This window comes from Sinocyclocheilus grahami, unplaced genomic scaffold, assembly GCF_001515645.1.
Source record: "Sinocyclocheilus grahami isolate Dianchi unplaced genomic scaffold, SAMN03320097.WGS_v1.1 scaffold1255.1, whole genome shotgun sequence".
In the NCBI taxonomy this organism is placed as follows: Eukaryota; Metazoa; Chordata; class Actinopteri; order Cypriniformes; family Cyprinidae; genus Sinocyclocheilus; species Sinocyclocheilus grahami.
Genome location: NW_015506434.1, coordinates 230,171 through 254,892, shown reverse-complemented (window position 1 = coordinate 254,892; position 24,722 = coordinate 230,171). Strand labels below are relative to the sequence as shown.

At 33.8% G+C, this 24,722-nt stretch overlaps 1 protein-coding gene across 1 annotated transcript in view; it reads right to left on the bottom strand.

Annotated features, from left to right (window-relative positions):
• Positions 1-24,722, bottom strand: part of LOC107568542 (semaphorin-4D-like) — a 59,808-nt gene that overhangs the window by 21,533 nt on the left and 13,553 nt on the right. Inside the window, exon 2 of the mRNA XM_016254505.1 lies at positions 21,584-21,685. Within this exon, the coding sequence (XP_016109991.1) occupies positions 21,584-21,621 (38 nt within the window). The 5' untranslated portion in view covers positions 21,622-21,685. The remainder of the gene's footprint in view (positions 1-21,583; positions 21,686-24,722) is intronic.

Genomic DNA, 24,722 nt, shown 5'->3' with positions numbered 1-24,722 from the left:
TTGATCAACAGGCAGATGAGTTTTTACAGCCTCAGGGTGAAACACACACACACACGCACACACGCACGCACACAAACACACACACACTAATGACCCTTAATGTACAGAAATGTACTGTTGAAGCCAAAGTCCCCAACACGAGGGTCTGCTGAAGGAACTCACAAAGAGCCTGTTGTGTGTGTGAGGAGAGAATTACACACACACAGTAAACAATCAACAAAGACTGGGCCTGAGTGTGTGTGTGTGAGCGCATGACATGGCCTCTCACACACTGCACTTTCCCAGAAAGCTTCATTCACATGTCAGACCTGATTAACTGAACACTGAGTCGGTTCTACCGTGATACAAATCGATCAAAATGAGTGAGTGTGTATGGAAAAACATACTAATACTCTATCTGCAATACGAAGTATGTATACTGTAATAGTATGCAGATTTATATGCATGACATTTTCTAAAATCAGGAACATGAATGTGGTTGTGAATATAAAATGACGAAAAAACGTACTAAATAAAAAAATAGAAAATACACACACACACACACACACATATATATATATAATTTATCTCTCTCTTGCTCTCTCTCTCTATATATATATTAAAGACAAAATATTTAAAGATGTAAATACATAATTATTTTGAATATTTAAATATATAACACACACAACACATATATAAATATAAAATGATGAAAAAAACGTACTAAATAAAAAATATAAATTTCTACATTTATATTCTTATAATTTAACAATATAATTTTATATCACAAAATTTACACATTTATATGCATGTGTCTGTGTATATAAAATGTATATAATATTTTAAATATATACAATATAATCATAATTATCGTAATATAATCGTAATTACATATATAAACATTATATAATACAAATATATATGCACTGTTAAAATGTATAATCATGTATATAAATAAAATAAATACTGTTCGTATAATAATTAATAGAAATATAATATAATGCAAGTAATATAATATATAATATTAATATAAATAACAAGAAATGTTTTCATATAACTTAAATTGTTACACACATTGCTAATATAAATGTATACCATAATTATGTGTAATCGTGCGGCCTGTGATTTACAAAATTAAATGTTTTTTTTAATTTTTTTTGTATTGTGATGAAATAATGTCTAGTATGTAATACTGCACATTGACAGTACAGTATGTGTTGCATTCCACCAATTATTAAAAAAATAAAAATATGCAAAAGTATGAAATGATTACGCATGCAACGTAGGGAGGTCATGTGACAGTTTTGCATGCTGCATCCAGTTATTTTGCATTTTCAGCACAATTTTGTGTATAATTCTCTGGAAGTCTGGTTAAATGATGAGTCAAAGAGGAGATTAAAACCTGTGGTTGACATCGCCTCCGGTTCATTAGCTACAGGGACACAGTATTTCATGAACAGTATGCTTGCATGCTATTTCAAACAAAGTCCACTTGTCCTGTATTAATACTCTTGATGCTTACAGTATGTGCAGCACCTGTTTGGTGTCCGCCGCACGCACGGCCTCAGAAACGCAGGCTGGGTTTAAAGGGTGGCGTCCTGCCAGCTGGGCAAGCATGTGTCCGCTCTCAAACATTCAGCGCCTGCCAACTATGTCCCTCCTCTCGCTCTGGCGACCCACAACGCTTTTCTGCCAGAATCAGCTTTCCCACTATGCCCGCTGACAGCTCCCACAATCCCTCTCTTTCTCTGCAGCCTCTCGTGCTTCAAGAGTCTGCGTGTGTGTGTGTGTGTGTGTGTGTGTGCGCGCGTTCTTTAGGTTTGTTGCTCCTTTCTGAGAGTCCGAGAGTTTGTCTTTCATCCTTAACCCATCCACTCATCTCTCCAAAAATTTTAATAAATAAAAAGAAACATTTACCTTGTGCATTTGATGCCCAACTTTGCATTTAGCAGATGCTTTTATCCAAAGCAACTTATGTTGAATTCAAGGTATATATTTTATCAGCTCATTCCCTTGAATGTGTGTGTATATATATATATATATATATATATATATATGTATATATATAAATAAATGCATTTATTGCAAAATACATTAATAAAATAATAAATAAAAACATTATACAAATAATATAGATATATAAAGTAATTTAATTTATAATTTTATATTGTAATATAATTTAATATACACATTTTAATAAATAATTTTATATAGCACACACACATACACACAGCACTACATTGATAATATAAATGTAATCCATAATTATGAGCATTTCAAACTGTAGTATGCTATATTGTGGTCACATGACCTCGCTACATTGCATATTTACAAAATAAAAAACATTTACAATTTTTTGTAAAAATGTAATTTGGTATTTGGATGAAATAATGTCATGTATAATGTAATTTAAGGCATTTAATAATTTTATGTAGGATCAAAACTGCATTCACATTTCTAAAGTAAAATTGTTTGCAAATGCACTTGCATTTTTTGCATGCAACTGCATGTTGACTTGAAATCACACAGAAACTTATCTGCAGATTTACAGTCCTGTAACCACAGCAGAATACAGTTACTGACAAAACTCCCCAGAAACACTGCGGTGGTCTGGCATCAGAATCTTTCATGACATCACGGCCCTGTGGAGCGGCAGCGTGCAATTAATGCCCCATGCAACGAAACTACAAAAAACACTTGTTGAATACCTATCAGTTCACATGAACAACAGGAAAAAACAATGCTAAACGCATTTAACTTTTTAAGACATTTTAAGCATCTAAATACTTTTTGGGGCCACCGTATGTAAATAAAGCTGCAAAAAGCTTTACAATATCTTTCTAAATAAAACTAGCTGCAGCACAGCTACGGTCATGCCTTAAATAACTTCAGGACAGAAACTGTAGGTAATGGAAACCCAATGCAAAGGACAGAAAATAGCTGCTTCACATGTAATTACAGCCGTCCATCTGTGCAGCGCTGACGTGACCACACCGAAGCCTGATGAAGGGTCAGTCCCTGTAAAAACTTATATTTAGGCAGAGCTACGGAGACCTTTAAAATACACACGCTCTTCATGAGCTGCAGGACGGAGCAGAAATTACATGTGAAGAAAGTGAGGTGCATTTAAGAGGATAAACACACACACACACACTCTTGTCACTGCGCTGTAAAATATAATGACTACCTCTGCTGCTCCATCAAAAGAGTCAAATGAAAAACTTCATTTTCAACATCTGCGTGTCTAAACTCTTAAAAATAAAGCTTCCAAAAACGGGTTTTATAGATTGATGACATAAGAGAAGCTTTTTAAAAGAACCTTTTAAATTGCCGAGATGCTATAAGAGAACCTACATTTCTACGATGATAAAGAAAAGTTAAGTTCCTATGATGATATTAAGCTTTTATGTCATTTAAGAACCTTTAATGTTATAAAATAAACCTTTAAGTTCCTATAATTTAAGTTCTTCATAAAAGAACTTTAACCTTTACGTTCTTTTATGTCATCATTGGAATTTAAAAGTGGGGTAAGTGATTTCTGGTAGCCAATGTTGATATTTCAAATCACCAAAACAAACACGGCCCTACCCCAAAAAGTGTCTCGCCTCTATTTGAATTGCTCCGCCCCACACATACGTACGCAACCCAGGCAACGATTAGTTCTGTGAAACAAAGCAAAACCAATGTTACACCGTGTCTACACCAGACGCGAGCGGCACGACAAAATACTATAGAACTCATTATAATCAGTGATGCTGTCTACACTGGATGCGATGCGGCGCGGCACGACAAATCCCCAACAGAAAACTGCTGCTGTGTTCTATTTATGACGTATTGAAACAAATTTCAAATGATATTTAACGGTCACTTTATCGCGTCCGGTGTAGACAGACTTTAGCTGTCGCGTCCGTTGTAGTCACTGTGTTACTCACCTATCGAGAAGAAACAAAGCAACCTCGGCGTCCGATCGCAGGTCTTCCGCTCCTTGAGTTCTCTCCAGCTCTGGAAAGCTGATCCGATATTTACACGGGTCCTACTTCTTGCCTTATCTTGTTCCGCAGATGTTTTCCTCTTTTGTTTTTAATCTGCCATCTCTATCTCTCTGTCGCTCGGCTCGCTAATGTCCGTCCTGTGCACTGAGCGCTCTCTCCTCCACATCACGAGTAGACACGCCCCTTACTGCTGATTGGCTACAAGTTTGTTTTGGTACTCGGACTGACTCAGTTTTCTAAAACGTTTTTGAAAAAATACATACCCCACCTTTAAAGCTTCTTTTATGACATCATAGGAACTTAAAGGTTCTTTTATGACATCATAGGAACATTTAAGTTCCTATAAAAGTGTCTGCTAAAGACTAAATGTAAATGTAAATGCAATGATACTATAGGAGAACTTTGAATTTCCTCTGACGTCATTATAAAAACCTATGATGTTCCTATGATGCTATAAAAGAACTTCATATGAACCTCATATGATTCCCCAAGATAAATCTTAAAGTTCATAAGCCATAAAAGAATCCGACTGAGCGGGGAAATTAGGGTTTTTGGGTGTTGATCAGCTGACTCGACTCTAATCTACACGACTTTGTTCAGGAGCTACTAATGACTGAAATACAGTGTGAAAGGTCTTCAGAAGAGGAACACTATCTGTAAAACAGAACTCAGTGAGAATAAGGGAGGAACTGATCTTAGATATTCACAGGCTATAAATATTCACAGGCGGCAGAGATCAGAGGCAGAAGTCTGGACTGTGATGTCCAAACGCAGGTGCTGTGAGAAAGCCTTTAACCTTGGCAAGACTGGATTGTTTTCAGTGAGTGGCGGTCATCATGAGTGTGTGTGGTCGAGTGTGTGCCGTGGTGGGGATAATTAACCCTGTGTGTGTGTGTGTGTGTGTGTGTGTGGGTGTGTGTGTCTCCACATAAGCAGGAATCTTCAGTTTCTCTCTGAATATAAATAAATCTCACACACAGTGGGCGATCAGGTTTAGTGGTGGGTTATATTACGGCCCGTCCTTCCTCACGACACGAGCAGAGTTTTGGATGAACAGCAATACAACAGACTGACAACAACTCAAACCAACATAAAGATTTGGTTTCTGTCAACAGATTCTGGATTCAGTGTCTGCACACCGCTCTCGGGTCATGCAAAACAAGATTTATCTTACCGTTTTATAACAAAAGAGCCTTGTTTACCGGTACATAATCTCACATTCACAACTTTCCATCCAGTCTACACTGATTATTTACTGAAAATTAGCTACAGAAACAACTGCTTGTGAAACTAAACGATGCACATTGTGACACGACACAATTCAATATATTTCAATGCAGTATATTTTATATATATATACAATGCATTTATACATTATTTGTTTAAAAAACATTAGCATATTACAAATTAATATAAAAACTTAATATATATATAAATTGTATTTATATATAAATGTATTTTTGTTTGCATTGTTATATATATTTATGATACAAATAAATAATATAAAATAACAAATATATCTACATAATGAATATAATGATATATATATAATTGAATTTCCTTTTTATTTTAATTTTAATTTAATGTAATGTGTATATATATATATATATATATATATATACACACACACACACACACACACACACACACACAGACATTAATATAATTATACATAATTTATATAATATTTATTTCATTTTTATTTTCATATATATTCTTATATTTATATGTATTTATATAAAATAGGCTGTATAAAATAATAATAATAATAAATGTATATTTATATATAAATAGCCTAATTCAAAGAGTCAGTGAGGATTAAAAAAAAAAGTTCACAAAAACTAAATTATGACTTATTTAGGCAAGAAACCTTAACAAAATTATATATGGAGAAACATAAATGCCACAAATGTTTAGAATGACCCTTTTTAAATTAAGAAGACTTCAAATGAACTTGAACACCATTGCAGGCAATAAAAAAAAATCTCAATAAAACAAAAACAGTCTCTCACACAGAGTTGACAGTGAATAAAGCCCCTCACGGTGGGCCGCGCTGAAGCAGCTCCACAAACGCAGCGGTTTCATTGTACGATACATCATTCTGTTTCCTGTTAATTAAGGTGCCTTTTTCTGCCCCGACGAGTCTTTAAAACAAGAGTAAAACCCCATGACGCTCCTCACTGTCACACTCCATGCTCAGTATTGTAATGCGGCACCATCTTTAGCATGGCAGCGATTTCACGCTCGGATTTAAGGTTCAGGATGGACAAAAAGCCATTCTGAGCTCTTTTGTGAAAACTCCCAGCATCCTCCGGCTCTTCCAACACCTCCACAGTGTTCGCCTGGGACTTGGCAAACATGAGAGTAAATGCTAATTTTGACAGCCAGACACTGATACGTTTCATTCCAGACTCCTGACGACCCACAATGCACCAAATTCTGGCCAAGGACCGTCCGTCAGTTTAAATACTCACATCCCACTAACAATAAACTACCTCATGAGCATTATAGATCGCTCAGATGAACACAACAAATCACTTTGAACACTGGATCAAGTTACACTGAAGAATGTGCTGCAAATCTCTCTCATCTCAGATCCACAACATGAGCTGGGTGAGAGACTCCAATCCAGACCAGATTTTTTTTTAAATCCCACAGAAGCATATTGAAGGACCCGAGCCATATCTAGAGACCAGAAGACCATGAGGGTGAAGGAATCTTTTCATGCTAGACTGGAAGAAAATACCTAGCAACACCTTAGCAACCATTCAGAAAACCTCAACACTGTGGCAGTTTTACATGGAAAATACAACTCATATGTTCTTTAAGAGATGTAAATAAAATAATAAACAAAAATAAATGCATATAAATAAGTAAATAAATAAATAAAATGTAATAAAATAATGAAAATACACAAAATAAAATAAATGCATTAAATATAAATTTTTAATAAAAAAAATATAAATATAAAATAAATTTAAATTAAATATAAAATAAAATATAAACTTACATAATTAAATATAAATAAATAAAAACATCTACATAAAATAATTAAAATAAATCATAAAATAAATTAAATTAAATATAAATATTTAATAAAAATAAATTATATAAAATATATAAATTAATCAAATAAATCAATCAATAAATCAATACATTTATTAATTAATAAAGCTGTAAGCCAGGATTATTATAGTTAAAACTAAAACCATAAAAAACATTTTTATGACAAAAAATTAAAATAAATTATTAAAGAATTAAACTATGTCAGCTGTATGTCAAAGCAACATTTATTTATTTTTACTTAATGTGCTAAAATAACTAATACTGAAATAAATAAAAAATTATAGACATTTGGAAAAAAAATAAGAAAATCTAACCAAAATTAAAGTGAAAAAGGTCATTATAAAAGTAAAAACATTTTTTTTAAAAACTGTAATACTATATAATGATAGTAAAATAACACGGTTGTTAGCACAGTATTGGTTAACTCATCAATAACACAATAATGTCACTTTATTATAGTAATCAAGCACAAGCTGGATATATGAGAGGAGAGAGAGAGAGAGAGAGACACAGAGGAATCTGAGGCCTCACAAAAACAAACCCAAACTTACAACATGGAATAAAAGACAAAGAACCATGAAGCCAGAAAGAAAAGATTAAACAAACGCACTCTGTGGACTTTTGCGAATGAAGAAAAGAAGGCAAACTGCAGGAAAAGAGGGGGAAAGAAATCTGAACACAACCCAGGAGAAAAAAAAATCACTTGGGATGGACGAGCAGGATTTCCAACTCAAGTAAAAGATCAAAATGAGGAAAAAGAAACGTGCAGGTTTAAAATGCGACCGTCGGGGTTCATGCAGTGATGTCATCGCATGCAGCTCAGCCAATGAGAGCGAGCGAAAGCCCCAAAGCACACGGGAAAGAGGAGGGATTTCTGACCTGTAACTCTCCCACGACGCTCGACTAGACCTGAAGATCCGTCCTTCAGAGAGAATTATAAAAGCCACCGGCTGAAGAGAGACACAGAGATGAGGAGAGGGTTATCATGTAGTTACACACTGAACGGATGGACGGATGAATGTTAAAGAGTGGAAATGCACAGAGACCGAACACAAATGACAACATATAAACAGAGGATGCACAATCTATAAAATACTAGCACTGATTTTTAACCGATATGATGCTAAATATTATTGCCATTGGTCAGATATTAAAATCATATCAATTCTAAACTATATTTCCAAAGCATTAAGCAGTTATCCATCTTTATCTACTTAAGAAACAATACAACATTGTCCAGAATGTCAACTGAAACAACATTTCTCAGGATGTACTATATATAAAATCTTTAAAATATTAGCACTGCTTTTTTAAAAACATTATCAAGTTGATTATTATTTCCATTTGAAAAGCAATGACCAGTTATCCATCTTCATCTACTGAAGAAACAGTAAACACTGTCCGGTTTGTCAACTGAAACTAAACAAAAAAGCACAACAAAAACAAAGCAAAAAAAAATAAAAATGCAGCTAAATATCACACATCAATATCTGTAAATATATTTTAAATATATGTATATATATATACACAAATATATTGTAAATATATTTGCAAATAGATATACTGTATATTGCATAAAGCAAAACATAAATGGCTTATAATAAAGCACTTATAATAAAAAACAAATAATATAATATATTATATAATTTATTTATTAATTATTATAATATTATATTATTTGTTTTTTTATTATAAGTGCTTTATTATAAGCCATTTATGTTTTGCTTTATGCAATATATATCTATTTAAACATTTATTTATAAAAAAAAACCTCAATATGTTATGTTACATAAAACAATAAACAATTTGTGCGGTTTTCTATCAGTGGCTTTAATTGCCTGTTTTAGAGACTTTAATAACATTAACATTAATAACATTTTATGATTGTCAATCATAAAACACTCAAGTGGATATTAACTGCAGCGAATCTGCCTCAAATTTGAAGCAAAGCAATCATAGAGATAGCGATGTGGACAGATGCAAGATCAGACATCAGATACTGGATGCTCTTCAAAAGCATGACATGTTTATAACAGTAAAACAAACACAACATTACAAAATGACAGCTTAAAAACAAAACAAAACAGTACCAGAGTACTGTAGCATGTTTTGTAAAACACCATGGGTCTGAATGCAAATGTCATGATGCCGTCCTCAGATACAGAAACAGGAAGTTTGGTTGACCAGCGTTACACATTCATTTACATTTAGATTCCAATCTGATTACTGGCAGCACACATTTCCTTCAGCACACAACCTGTCCCAAATACAGAAGCATCATTCATTTAAACAAGTATGCAAATGAGACACTCATCATCCAGTCAATGAAGCGTGCAATTTCAGGACTGTTTCTAACTGTGAAACACTTACAATATAAATGAGCCATTTAAGCATAAGCGGTTGGGAATTGGAGATCGACTAATATTGTTTTTTTATAACCGATACCGATTATTTATATATGTCGGATAACCGATATTTATTTAATGTTTTACTTCTGTTTTTTTTTTTACTTTCATTTTCATATCGCAACATTACAATATAGCATGCTTTTTTATAATAATAACAACAGCAACTATAATATAAACAACAAGCAAAATAAATAGACAAAGTCAAATATTTTCAAATTGAGAACATAAATGACAAGGAAGTTTATCAACTTTGCATAAAAGTAATAATTTCAAACCACAGTTTAAAGTATTGGATGTAAACCTAGGAATAAGTATTAGTTGGTCACTCTAGATATGATATTATAAAACCGATAACCTATTAAGAAAATTGCTTAAATATCTGCGGTTAAAGACAGAGGTGGTTTATCTGGCTGCTAAAAACACTTGGAGGGGGAAACCGATAATCAGTGTTACTGATATGTATTGAAAGCAATTTACTTATTATTATTATCAATGTTATTGTTATTACTATTATTATTATTATACTATAAAATTAAATATAATAATCAGAAATAAATGGACAATTCAACTGTCCAATAATCGGTTTTACTTATATTTACTGTAAGCAATTTATTATTATTATTATACTACTACAAAACACTATAACTTTTAACAATTAACAATAATATTAATTATTATTATTAAATATTTTCATATTTTTCACTTAATTTTTTACATTTTCTTATTACTATTTTTCTTTATTTTTCTTATGCAACCCTGTGAAGCACTTTGAGTTGCATTTTATGTATGAAAGGTGCTATACAAATACAAGTATGTTGAATAACAACAACAACTACAACGATGTTATGTAATAATAATAATAATAATAATCTTTATTAACTATTATTTTTAAATGTTTAAATTGTAACTATTATTATTGCTATTATAATTTATTAATACTACTATTAATAATACATTTATTACTATTACTAGTATTATCATCATCATCTCATTGATATATAAATCACAAAACGTTTTCACCACATTTTGCAGCCCTACAAACAATATCCGATATCTGATTAAGTAAATTGCTTACAATCAGTCATTCTCTATTGGGCATAAATGGAATTGTCCATTTATTTCTGATCTATGATCAGTTTACCCTTCCATGTGCTTTTAGCAACCAGATAAACCAGCACAGGCACAGACTAGCCTTTAACCAACCACTACATGTTTCAAAATCAAACTAACACAAGCTGAAAATTAACAAGTTGCTACTGTGTTGTTGATTAGTTCTGGTTCTGGTTAATATCACCGAGATCATTAACCTTTGCTGAGAGAACAATCAGCAATACACTTTAATGTAGGTCAGAGAGAAAGCGCTCAAGCGTCTGTAAACCGGGACTGAGGCAAGGGGTGAATAAACCAGCCAGAGACAATTACAGCGAGTCATGCGGACGTAATGCCAGTGCACACAAACACAGGCCCCGTTCCAATTACCCATTATGCAGCATACTAATTTCTTCCTGATGTCAGTCTAAATTTGATTCAGTGCTTCATTTGAGTGATGCATCCTCACAAACGTCTGAGAGGATTCGCATTTATCAGCATTAACTTCAGATGGATCAATGGGTCAGAAGAGGAACACAACAACCTGAGAAACCTATTTTAGAAAATGTGGTTTAGATATGAATTATGATATTTAGACATAATGACCTCAAACCTCATTAGCTGAGCATCAGAGCTACTAAAAAGCTACTTTTCCCAACAGGTTTTTGTTGTTGTTGTTGTTTTTAAAGTCATAATGAAATCATCAAAAACACTCTCCTAGAATATGGCATGTATTGCTGACAAAGTCATTTTAGTAAATGTGTTTGTTTTTTATATATATATATATATTAAAAGTTTCAAATAATAAATTCACTTGATTCTCAGGATACTTTACATTTTTTGTAAAAAATTAATTTTCAATTAAATACTGATGTTTATCATTATATCAAATCAGTTATATTAATAAGTGCTTTAATAATAATAATAAATTTGATTTTATTATATTTTACAATTATATATAATTATATATAATAATTCAGAAGTAATTCAGAGGTAGGCATTTAAAAAAAGACAGAAAAATAGTAATAAACAAGAAAATAAATATATAAAATAAATATGAAAAATATAAATAAGAAAAGATTTTCAAATGAAGAAAAAAATTATTTATATAACACTTATTTGTATAACACTGCTTCAGGGTGACAAAAAAAACAGAAAAAATTATAATTAATAATAATAAAAAAAAATAAATATATATATATATATATATACATATAAATACATAAAATTAAGTAAATAAAAATGAAAATGAAATGTAAATGAAAAATATTTAAAAAGAAAAATAAATAAAGGGAATAAAATGAATAAAGAAAGAGAGAAATTGATTAATAAATAATAATAAAATAATAATTTTAATTGATAATAATTACAATAATTATAACAATTCTAAATTATAATAATTCTAAACATTATTATTATATACTATAGTATATAGTATGCTTAAATATAATATGTGAGCCTGGAGCACAAAAGCAGTGTTAAGTCGCTGGGGTATATTTGTAGCAATAACCAACAATACATTGTATGGGTCACAATTATTGATTTTCCTTTTATGCCAAAAATCATTAGGATATTAAGTAAAGATCATGTTCCATGAAGATATTCTGTAAATGTCCTACTGTAAATATATCAAAACTTAATTTTGATTAGTAATATGCATTGCTAAGAACTTCATTTGGACAACTTTAAAGGCGATTTTCTCAATATTTAGATTTTTTTGCACCCTCAGATTCCAGATTTTCAAATAGTTGTATCTCGACCAAATATTGTCCTATCATAACAAACCACACATCAATGGTAATTTCACAAAATTGACACTTATGACTGGTTTTGTGCTCCAGGGTCACATATATACTTTTTGTAGTATAATATACTACAAAAGACTAAAAATATCTATCAAAAGCTAACTTTAAAATATTCCTTCATCTGCTTTTTATAAATGTCAGTGCCATAGATGTTCAAATTAAGCCACTTAAGTAAATCAAACATTTTAGTTACAGCTGCACTACAAGCTGGCAGCATGCTACAACTGATTACAACTGAAAATAATAGCTACTTTTTGCAAAAAGAAGCTATTATTTTCAGTTGTAATCAGGTTGCATCAGTATGGTTTCAAACAAGCTTCCAATACAGACGCACACAAACACAAATCTCATCATCTCGTTGACATTCAGAGTGTCCTTCCTCTGGTGTTTCACACACACAAGCCCTCGTCCCGCTGTGGCAGGTGTCGGGATCTCTTGTCAGATCACTGACAGCGGCCTAAAATTGATGAGCTACGAGTCAAAGGTCGCGTCACATTACAGCGAGAGGAAAAGGTTGCACGCTGCTTCACACATCACGCACAAAACATGTCCCCAACATCCGGCGATAGAGCCGTCAGTCACGCTCAAACAGAGCCGGAGGAAGTGAAGATGTCACGGGTCGCCCTCTTCATGATGCAGGAATCTACTATTGAACACCAAGACGACTATTCAATTGTTGGGGAGCAGATCGGAGAACAAACGCGTGTGATTGATGAGAAGAAGACCGCAGCACTACAAAACAAGAGGATGATATTGTTATATTTCAATGGCTCAAGCACAGCTCTCAGAGGAGATAGAGATGAGTTATTAACCAACTTGAGTTTCCTCGTCCATGAAAAAAGTCTGAAGAGTTCACTCATTTACTCACCCTCATCTCAAACTAAGGTTGTGATGGTGAGGAAAATTTCCCACCGGTTAATAGACGTGTGACAACACCGGTAATACCGGTATCACCGCGGGGGCGTTCCCTCTTTTCCTAGCTTTCCTTCGCTTTTAAATAGCTTGTAAAAGCTGCGTGCACATTTTACTTTCACTTTCAAATAGCGGCAATTCGGAGTAAAGCAATTGTTCGTTTGAATTTCCCCTCTTTAGTATTAGCGACAGTTTGGCGTCAATTGCTTGAATGCAACAACAAAATACAACGTCAAACTCACTTTAGCCTATATATAAAACATAGAACTTTTATTAACAAAACAAATAAAAATACACCATGCTATAGGGCAGGCTATGCCTAATATAAAATAACAAATAACTTACATAAAGTTTAAATAGGTATACAAAACTGGAAATAGGCTAAGTAAACATGTATAATATATAACCAAATAAATAAGAAACGTAGAACGTTTATTAGCAAAACGAGTAAGAAAGTTTGGAGGCACGGCATACACCTTGATATAAAAAAAATCAGCAAACAATGTGGAACCAATTTGGAAGTTTTTAAAAAAAAAACTTCCAAAATCACCTTAGATAAACGGCAAAAGTCAACAGGCTTTTCAAAATCCAAAATATTGCCAAACAGGCACTTTTGCGTCTCGCTTCGAAACTAAATCATCCGCCATCATCTTGTCTGTCTCGCCTCACTCTTCTCGTCTGTCTCGCCTCACTCTTCTGGTCAGTCTCGCCTCACTCGTCTCGTCTGTCTCGCCTCACTCTTCTCGTCTGTCCCTCCTCACTCTTCTCGTCTGTCTCGCCTCACTCTTCTTGTCAGTAAGCTCGACTCGCTCTCCTCACTGGAGAAATGAAATCTGATCTGTCGTTCGGCACGCTGCATTGAGCATCCGCGTTCAGTTTTTAATTATAGTGTCTGTTCTTTTACTGAACTAAATGATTTTTATTACTATAAAAAATCAAAACGATGGTGGGGGTCGGTGCCGCGGTGGGCAAGTGACGTAACCGGTGTTGCGGCTTAATACCGGTATCACCGTCAACACCGTCTATCGCGGCAAGCCTATCTCAAACCCATCTGAATGATTTCTTTCCATTTCATGCTGAAAATCTTCCCTTCGAACATAAATCTCAGAGTTTGCACTTGATTTAATTCAAAACTGTGTCCACTGACATCAAACCTGGGGTCAGTTGCATAAACAGAGCCATCATGTTAAGACTACCTAGCAGTTAACCAACCGGTAATCAGTCTTACTTTATGAATTCAAATTAGACCAATCTATGTTTTTATGTAGCTGACTTAAAAAAGTTATGACCAGTCTTGCAGAAAAAATAGGTGTCTAATATTTAAGACTGGTCGAAGCTGTCTAAGTCTTTATGACATAAACAAGATTTGAGGGCTATAATGGAGGAGAGAGCTGCACGATTAATCAAAATAACTCCAAAATCACCAAATGGCTTGGTGCATTTATTACATTTTCAGCCCAAAAAATTAATGATCAAATTTTCCGCCAAGCATTTTCCAAATAAAAGCTTGTTTGTTTAACATCTGAAAACAAAGAAATTGACTTAAACATTAGTATTGTAATTTTACAGTACTTTTTTAGTTTTTGATTATAGTCTATATTTTACAGTGAAATATTACAATATGAATTTCTTATTTAGTTTAACATTTTTATATAATTTTTTACAAATATTTGTACTTCTTTTTTTTAATTTTCTTATTACTATTTTTCTATATTTTTCCTATTTTTTATTTATTTATAATGCATCTTATAATTATAATTACATAGTTATTATTTATTAAATAGTACATTTTACAGTGAATTATTACAGCATGAATTTCGTAAGTTTAATAATTTTATATAATAATAATTATTATTATTCACTTTATTTTTTTATTTTCTTATCACAATTTTTCTATATTTTTCATATGCCACCCATGAGAAACACTTTGAGCTGCATTTTATTTATGAAAGGTAAAAGTATTTTAAATATAATAATAATAACAATGATAATTATTATTATTATTATATATAAATATGAAGATCAATATGACTATATATAATCATATTGACAGATAATAAAATTCCATATTTTATATAATACATTTTTGGCTAAATTGTGCAGCCCTACAAACAAACACGTCAAACTTTTTTTTATTGCATTTTAAATCGCAATTGCAATTTTTATCAGGAAAATTAAAAAGAAAGCAGCCCTAGCGGAGGGAATGGTTTTTCAGAGTGCAACTTAAATTTCACTCTGCTTCTCATATAAAGTGATCATGTGATTCGGAATACACAAGTCATACAAACTACTCTTTCTGGTCATTTTTAAAGCTAAAAGTCAGTCAAAGTCCCCATTTATTTTCATTATATGGAAACGAGAAGAATGAACGATCTGTCTAAAACCTCCTTTTGTTGTTCCACAGAGGAAGAAGTGACTCAACAAAGCAACAAATGACGTTTATTATCTTCCTCTCGAGTAACTCCAGATTTCCTAAAGACTTCAGGCAACAATTAATATCTGTAAACGATTCGCTCTCACATCGCAGCTGCTTCCCGTTTGTTTGGACTGAATCAGAGCTGTTACGGCAGCCTGGAGGTGACGGGTCAGAGGAGCTTGACCTTTGACCCACACCTAAATCAGGGTCATGTGATCTCAGACTGTTCATATGCTGATCAGGCCATCCAATAAATGCTTTAATAACTCGCTTGTAAATGCAAATATGGATTATTTTATAATCTTTGAGTCGAAATATTAAACCAACTAAATCTAAGCTCCCAAAAAAACTTTTTGCTCCACAAAAGCGGCTGAGATATTTTCTTAAAAGAGCTTTTCAGCTTCAGATTTGTAGATGTGGGGCTACAAGGTGAACAGGATTACAGGGGTTTGTACTGAGAGTGATGGGATTTATGCTCACTGCGAACAAGAAGCCAGATCTGGATTTACAGACAGAAACAGCCAAAGCCTCTTACTCACAATACACACAAAAACCATACCATCCATCAAATTCACTCAGCAGTGTGCCTTTACTAAGAGAAGAGGACGATCTGAACCCATTAACCCTTGAGCATTTACCATGATTCTGTAAAGTAAACAACTAGATATTTCTAGAAATATCAGCAGTTAATTCTCTTCCCTTTCTAGTAAACACTGAGGTATCATGACCTTGAGCACAAAGGCTCTAAATCACCTCTTAAAACATCAAACCTTTTACTGCTGTTCTGATGGAATAATTATACAAATATTATAATAAACATTACAGAATATTTTTATATATTTTTTATCATTTTTATTTATTTTAATGTTTATATTTTTCTATTTATTTATTTAAAATATTTATGTTTTCAAAATATGATTGAGATGAGATGCAAAATGCAATTACATTTTTATTCATTTGTGGCATTCAATTCATATGGATTCATTTTACAGTATTTTTTTTTTTGAGATGGCACAATACAATAATTTTTTTATTAATGTGTGAAAATTATTCATTTATTTTGGCATTAATTCAATATTAATATTATAAAAAATATTCATTTAAATATTACTTAAAAATTAATTCATCATTTAAACAATTGTAATTGTTTTAGATGCAATTTTAATTTATTCATTTATTATTTATACATTTATTAGTAACATTTAATTATTTAATTAAAATAATTATTTATTGAGATAGCACAATGCAATATAACACTTAAAGTTGTCCCTAAAAATCCTCTAAAAATCACCTTTTAGAAAAGGAAAAGACACTTGTTTCACAGAATGTTTACTTGAACGTAAATCATTTTCTGCATTTAACAGTCTTGTCAAATCCAGGCAGACATAAGTGTGTGCTGACTAGTATCTGGGTTTCTTTTTCTTTTTTTCTAACATGCATTATTTTACTTTTTCATGGTGCACACCATGAAGACATTATACACTTTAAAAAATGCTGGGTTGTTTCAACCCAGCTTTGGGTCAAATATGGACTAACCCAACTGTTGGGTTAAAAATTTAATTTAAAAATTTAACCCAACAGCTGGGTTAGTCCATATTTGACCCAAAGTTGGGTTGAAACAACCCAGCATTTTTTAGAGTGTATAAGTGTTAAAGTATTAAAAAAAAAGTATTTTTGATTGTTCCTCACACAAATCTATAACTTCAGAAGACCTGTAACAAGTTTTAACAATTTGTCATGTTATACATGTATCTTACTTTCCTGTCATTTAGTATCTTGACAGCACAGTTGCTACACCACATTTATTTTGGAGAAGTTCAACTTGGAAATTGAGCTTTTGTGCTCTACTGAAGAAAGTCAGTCACACAGGTTAGGAACTAACCAAACGATCCTCCTTACGTTCAATAACTGAACTGTCTAAACTAGTACGAATAGAAGAAAATGAAGCAGTCGTCACTTCAGTCCTCCAAAAAATCTCTGTCAGTATTAACTCACACACAAGACAGAGAGAACGAGAGAGAGAGAGAGAGAGAGAGAGAGAATGGGAGGAAGACAGGCATGCATTCAGACAGACATGAATCTCAAGTAGTTTTGTGTAGCGTCTTTGTTCCGGACCCGATGACAGCGAGCATCTCTCATTCTCGCACTCTGTGTTTTCTTCACGTCTTTTTGGCAGCACATTCATCATTCCTCCACACAAACAATTGTGCTGCAAAACCGCAGCGCAGGCGATACAAAGGACGGCTGGATCGGGGGCCTCCGATCAGACGCCCGAGCCGGTTGCTAGGTTACCTTTGATCTTTTTCGACAACTCATGAACAAGCTCGTCACTTCCAGAAGTCTTGAGGATGATTTCACTTCTGCGGATGTTGATCATTTAAAGACATGATAAAACTTCATCATTCAGAGTTTTGACATCTCAATGGTTTTCATTGTAAAATCAGAAACTGTTCAAATAAAAAGCTACATTTGCTTAAAAAATTATATATTATAAAAAATTATTGTAGTTAATAATTATACAAAATCATGATGTTAATACTGATAAAAGATGAATAATATTAATAACATTAATAATGCTATTAATATTTTTTATCCATTTTAATAATTATTATATAAATTTCACAGGGTTGATATATCTAACTAAACTAAAACCATAAAATAAATATTTTTGTTTCTTCAAATAAAATAAATGGTATAAAATATTTAAATAAATACTAAAACTTAAAAATAAATAAAAAAATATATAGACAAATTCCATATTCATAAATTCAAAATATTTAAAAATTAATAATAATAAAGTTGATCTAATCTAACAACAACAATAATAATAATAATAAATAAAACAATCAAATAATAAAATAATAATAATAAAATATATGTTTTTATTGGAAATTTGTTGTCTCAATATTTTTTTTGTAAACTTTTATAATAGCAATAAGGAGATGGAGACTGGTGCTATATTGTCAACATAGTTCACTGCACGCTGTTCTTCATGCCTTTTCATGACTACATTCACAATACAGCATAACATACTTTCCTTTATTGAATAAACATGAAGTTCTGCCAACTAAAGATCTAGTTTCTAAGTAATGTTTCCTCAAGATTATCTTACACGCAAACTGAGACACCATCTAAAACAGACAGCAAAACTCAGATTCAGGACTGCTGACACCATTAGAAAATAATGGTTATGAACTATTTGCTTATTCGCCTAAAAACCAGGGAAAATGCACTAAATGATGTGATGTTTCAGCTATCTGTCCAAATTTCCAAGAGTCGCTGTAACACTTTCCACAGAATGGAAACCGTAGTTTGTGTGCGTGCTATAGAGAGACAGCTGACAGCCTTCAATCACTAACTGAGACTGACAACTTCCTTTGCTGTGAAAGTCTGACATCCAGAGCCACTCTGCACTTTTATGAGAGAGACCAAAACCAGCATGTCTGAGAAGCACTTCGCTCCAAATCCAAATGATGCATCACATTATTTTCATGGACATTAAATATTCATCAGTTTCCTTGATTATTTAAATCAAAGTTTTCCAATGCCTTTGTATTAAAAGCAAAACAAACCACAGGACTATAAGCATTCTGATAATCATGAAGAGAAATTTTAGGCCGTAAACACTCAACTAGGGCTGTGCAGTTAATCGAATGTGATTGTCATGCGCATCTCGTAAGTAAAGCCGGTTCTGTGATTAGTAGTAAATTTCTATCACCTGCTTTCAGATGGAGCGGCATTTACTACACAGAGCCGTAGTTCACTGACAAGCTAGGCAATATCGCTTAATATAATAATATAGATGTGCTTGACAATCGCATGCGATTAATTGCACAACCCTACACTCAACACAAGTACACAAAGGCAGACGTTAACGCTTGATCTGAGGGCTGCATGATATATCACAATAAAAACGTTATCATGATATGGCTTAATGCAATAAATTGTGTTCACTTACTCACGAGCAGCTCATACGTTGTTTCAGTTGCTTAAAGCATCTTGGTTTTATTTATTGTGAGGGTTTAAAGTACAAAAAAAAGAATTTTACAATAGTACTATAAAATATATATTTTATTAAATATTTTTAATTTCTATACACAATACAAATTGTATACAATTTTCAATAGTAAAATAGAATAGTATTCTTGCAGCATATTTTGTATTTTATGTAATATTTTTATTTAAAAAAAATTTTAAAAATACAATATTTTAAAATTATTAATTATTATTTTTAAATTATTTTAAATCTGGTGAAAATTACTGTATGCAAACAAATCGCATATTAAAGGGGTCAAATGATGCTTTTTTTAAAGATCATTATTTTGTGTATTTGGTGTAACAGAATATGTTGACATGCTTTAATGTTCAAAAAACACATTATTTTTCAAATACTGTACATTATTGTAGGTCCTCTATGCCCCGCCTCTCTCAAACGCTTCGTTTTCTACAAAGTCCCTCCTTCCGACAAGCGCAGTCTGCTCTGATTGGCCAGCTGACCCAGTGCATTGTGATTGGCCGAACACCGCAAGCACTCGTCGGAAATGTAACGCCCCTTACCATAATCGCGAGCTTCATCTTTCAAAATAAATGTAAAGACAGTAAATAATGTCATTAGTTTTAGCCCGAAAGGGGAACAGAGTCGCGTGACTGACACAGTAATGATGCAGTACACAAGCCGCGGTTAACACAGCTGACTCCACTGTGATGTGATCCTGTCTCTCTCTCTCACACAGACGTGCGCGCTCACGCGCTCACACACACACACACACACACACGATGCGCAAAACTCCGCATTTGAACAGTCAATAGCAAATACTTGAACTAATAACAAAACAGTAGCTAATTCAGAAGCGCCAGATTGTCATAGCAAAGTCAGAATTATCTCCTCTCCTAGGTTCACGAAACGGTCGTCCATAAAATGCATTGCTGTTCTGTTGTAAGTAATCTTAAAGATTCCTAAATGCATCTACTTCCGGAAGGCCAAATAAAGTGCTTTTGCTTTCTCCTAGAAACACACAGCGCCTCCCTGACATGCTGCTTCAACACTAACTGCGGTTACTGAAACCACGCCTTCTTTCTTTGCGTGCACATTTGGGTGGCATTACGCAAATATTTCCACATAGTGAGGTAGATATGTGGGGGCGTGTTAGAACGAGCCGTTTTAGGGGGGCGTGGCAGAGTCTTAACTTTTATAAAGAATAGCTCTTTGGTTTTGAGACTTTAGTCTTTGCAACTTCAGGGATCTTATCTATGCACAATCAGCTTGTAACACTCCAAAGAGAAAGGAAAGCTTGAAATCGCATTATATGACCCCTTTAATAAATATTATTAATAATAAATTAATCAATAACAAATGAACACAAAAAAGTAATTTTTTCCCGATATCATGCAGCCTTACTTGACTCCACTGTGTGTGGAAACAAGCCAAACTCATATTTGCATTGCATTATGAATTGTGTTTCTGACACATTTCAGCCCAGAGTGTGAAGAGCGTTGTCTGTCAGACTCTTTCAAATCACCCTCATCTGACCAATACCTCCTGAAGACAGTCATCTTTTCCATTCCTTATTGTCTTCTAACTGGCAAAGGCAAGAAAGAGAGAAATAAAGAAAGAAAACAGGAATTCGGGCCAAACAGAAAAACAAGAGAGCAGCCAACAAGCATCCAGCGTCAGAAGCCTCGACTCTGCCAAGATGGAATGCAAATCAGCTTCCATGCAAATGCCAAACGTCTCCGAGGGGCCCTCGGAGAAAAGACCCTTTATATGCCTGAGCTTTCCATGCGTTTGACTGAAGACGTAAGTCACGTAACCCAGCATCCCTGCTAACCTAATGATAGGGACTGAGATCATACAGCAGAAGCAGCAGGACAACAGAGGAGACATTCAACATATAGATGCGGAAAACAACTACTCACTTGAACGCCATGGCATCGAGCGGCGAAAACTGATTCATTAAGAGTCTTTCTGGGGTTCACGTCTCAGGCAGCTGAAGATGGAGCAGAGAGCTCTTCACGGATCTGTGGAGAGGACACAAGGACTTTCACATTAGGAGGGGGAGATATTTGAACTTGTGTGAGCACACACAAAGGCTCAGAATACAATCCTAACATACTGCTTGCTGCACAGTATGTACTTCACACTGCATGCTATTCTTTATGGTATTGCACATAAAACAGTATGCAACTCTTTCAAACAATAGAATGCTACATTGTCACATGAATTCATTGTGGTGACTAGTTATCTTAGAAATATGGTTATTTTGTTATTTAAATGCAATTTTGTGTTTAAATTTTTTTTTTTCAGGCTGATCAAATAACAAGTCTAGCAAGAAATAATACAAGAGATGGTAATATTACTTCTGGTTCATTCATCACATTGGAATGTCAAATGGAAGGTCAAGTTCAGTGCAATGCAATGTGGGAAACTAGTTTTAGTAGTCTGAGTGCATTTCATCCACTTCAAATGATGCAGTGCATCAACAATCAGAATGATTCAGTCTGCTTTGCTAACTCATTTGGCTCTACAGATTCGAATCCGACTCCCAGGAGCTATTCAAATCTGACTCCCAAAGAGCAATTCAACCCCACTCACAAGAACGATCTGACACGACTCCCCAAAAAAACAATTCAACATGACTCCCAAATAGCGAATCAATAAGACTCCCAAAAACTCGCACTCAATTAGCCTCCTCTGAAGGACAGAGCGGTTTCCGCCAGCTTGGTGGGGGATCCCGTCGTCTTGGTAACAGCGGAACCCCGGAGAACGAATAGAACACGTTCAGGAATCCAGAGAGAACAGGAGAATCTGATCTCATTAATGACAGGAATATTGCCCACAATCACCAGCACGACTGGACGAGCATTTCATTAGGGAAAAATAGATTAATAGAGACCCTAATACAGAGAAACCGAAGAGGAAAAACTGTGCTAAATAAAGCATTGGTGATATTTTACAGGGCTATTTTTTAATTTCCCCTCATATCATTTTTATTGGAACAGATCTGAGCGCAACAGGATGATTTTACAAAACAGATTAAAACTGCAGCACACTGTCAGCTTCATAAATTATTCAGTTTATTAGCATAAAGCCAATGAAGGAGACCTATTACACCAGGTACAGGAAGTGAAATATATTAAGATTTTTTAAGGTTTTTGAAAGAAGTCTCTTCTGCTCACCAAGGCTGCATTTATTTGACCAAAAATACAAGCATTATTACAATTTAAAAGAACCATTTTATATATGAATATAATGTAATTTATTTCTGTGATCAAAGCTGTATTTTCAGCATCATTACTCCAGTCTTCAGTGCTACATGATCCTTCAGAAATCATTCTAATATGTTGAGAAATATTTCTGATTATTATCAATGCTGAAAATCTATGTTGTGCTGCTTCATATATTTTTTTTAAAAGTGATCGTTTATTATTCAGGATTCTCTGATGAATAAAAAGTTTTAAAATAAACTTATGAACAGTAGTGTATATATTCTAAAAAAAAAAGAAAAATATGTGTGGAATTTTAACCAGCATGTGAAAAATCATAAGTCTGATCACTTAACAAATACCACTAATAAAAAGATAAAATAGCATATTAAATAACAGCATCAATTCATTTAATTTCATCACTTTGTTTAATTGGCTTTTAATTGGTTCTTGGCAGCTCTAGAGGACGTGGTTTTGTCTGAGACATCATCTCTGAAGTCCTCTGGGAGACAAACGTATGGCACGCGTCTGGCCGACTCCTCCTCATTAGAGTTTATGCATGTCTGCAACACAAGCACACATGATGCTAATGACAGCATTCATAAATCACATCAAGTCACGGTTTAACATACAGGTACAAAGAATGACCATCAGATTAATTGAGACATTTTGACATTTATGCATAGCAGCATTACTGCTCATTTGCATGTGTCAAACATCTCCGCTGTGAACCACTGGGTTGGAAACAATGCTGGATTTCCACACAGACCCGAATTCCTTCTCACCTCAGAACAATGGCAGCTAATTAGCCAAACGTGACAGGCGGTTACGACTGCTCATCGATCCCTGTAGGGCTCTCCCAGAATGCAACGAGCCACTAAAGGTCAAAAGCTTCTTTTTTTCCTTCAGTAAACCGCTCAGGAATGAGGAGACACTGGGAAGGGAACATTTATGATACGCAAAAAAAAACATTACTTAAACTGACCAAATGCTTTCAACTAAACAACCAACAGAACCTATAAAATGTGCAAGTTATCAAATAAACTACTGCTTGTGTTATTAAAATGTGCAATATGCATCCAAAAACATTCAAGAAACATTATTTAAACTCACCAAATGCCTTCAAACATCCAACAGAATCTATAAAATGTTCAAGTCTGCAACTACTCTACTGCCTATATGTTAAATTTGCGATATGCATCCAATAACACCCCCAAAAAACTAAAAGCATTACTTAAACTCACCAAGTGCCGGTGAAGACGCTCTGAAGCTCAGAGAAGACGACCACAAAATCCACAAAGACGCAAAAAAAATAAGCCAGAATCATTTCAGAGTCTGCGGTCTCATACGCGTCTGTTTGCCTCTAGACGCGTGTATAATTTAGAGTAAATCTGCGATTTTCTGGGTGTCATAAGGGTTGATGGTTGTGTCTGAACACGAGCAGATGAATATGATAAGACATTCAGACCTTCTCTCTCTCTCTCTCTCTCTCTGAAAAGCATGTGCCAAACATCACTGTCAAGCAGAAACGGCTCTCAGATCAAGACAGTTTAACCTCAATGCTTACTCTCAGTCAAAGCAACAATTAAATATTAATGTCAGATAATAATATGCTCACACACACACACACAGCGCTGCCTCTGTGACAGGTGCAAAACAATAACGGCAGATCAGCTGGTGTGCTTGCATGCGTGTGTGTGCATCGTCGTGCATACTTGAGACGGCTGACAACAGAATAAAATCAATGCACATGCAGCACAGAGGGGGCTGGGTCAGTGTTTGCTGTGCTTCTATTGTTTACAGGGTCATGGTGTGTCCATAAGGCACCGAGACGCACCGGTCGGCTCTCTAA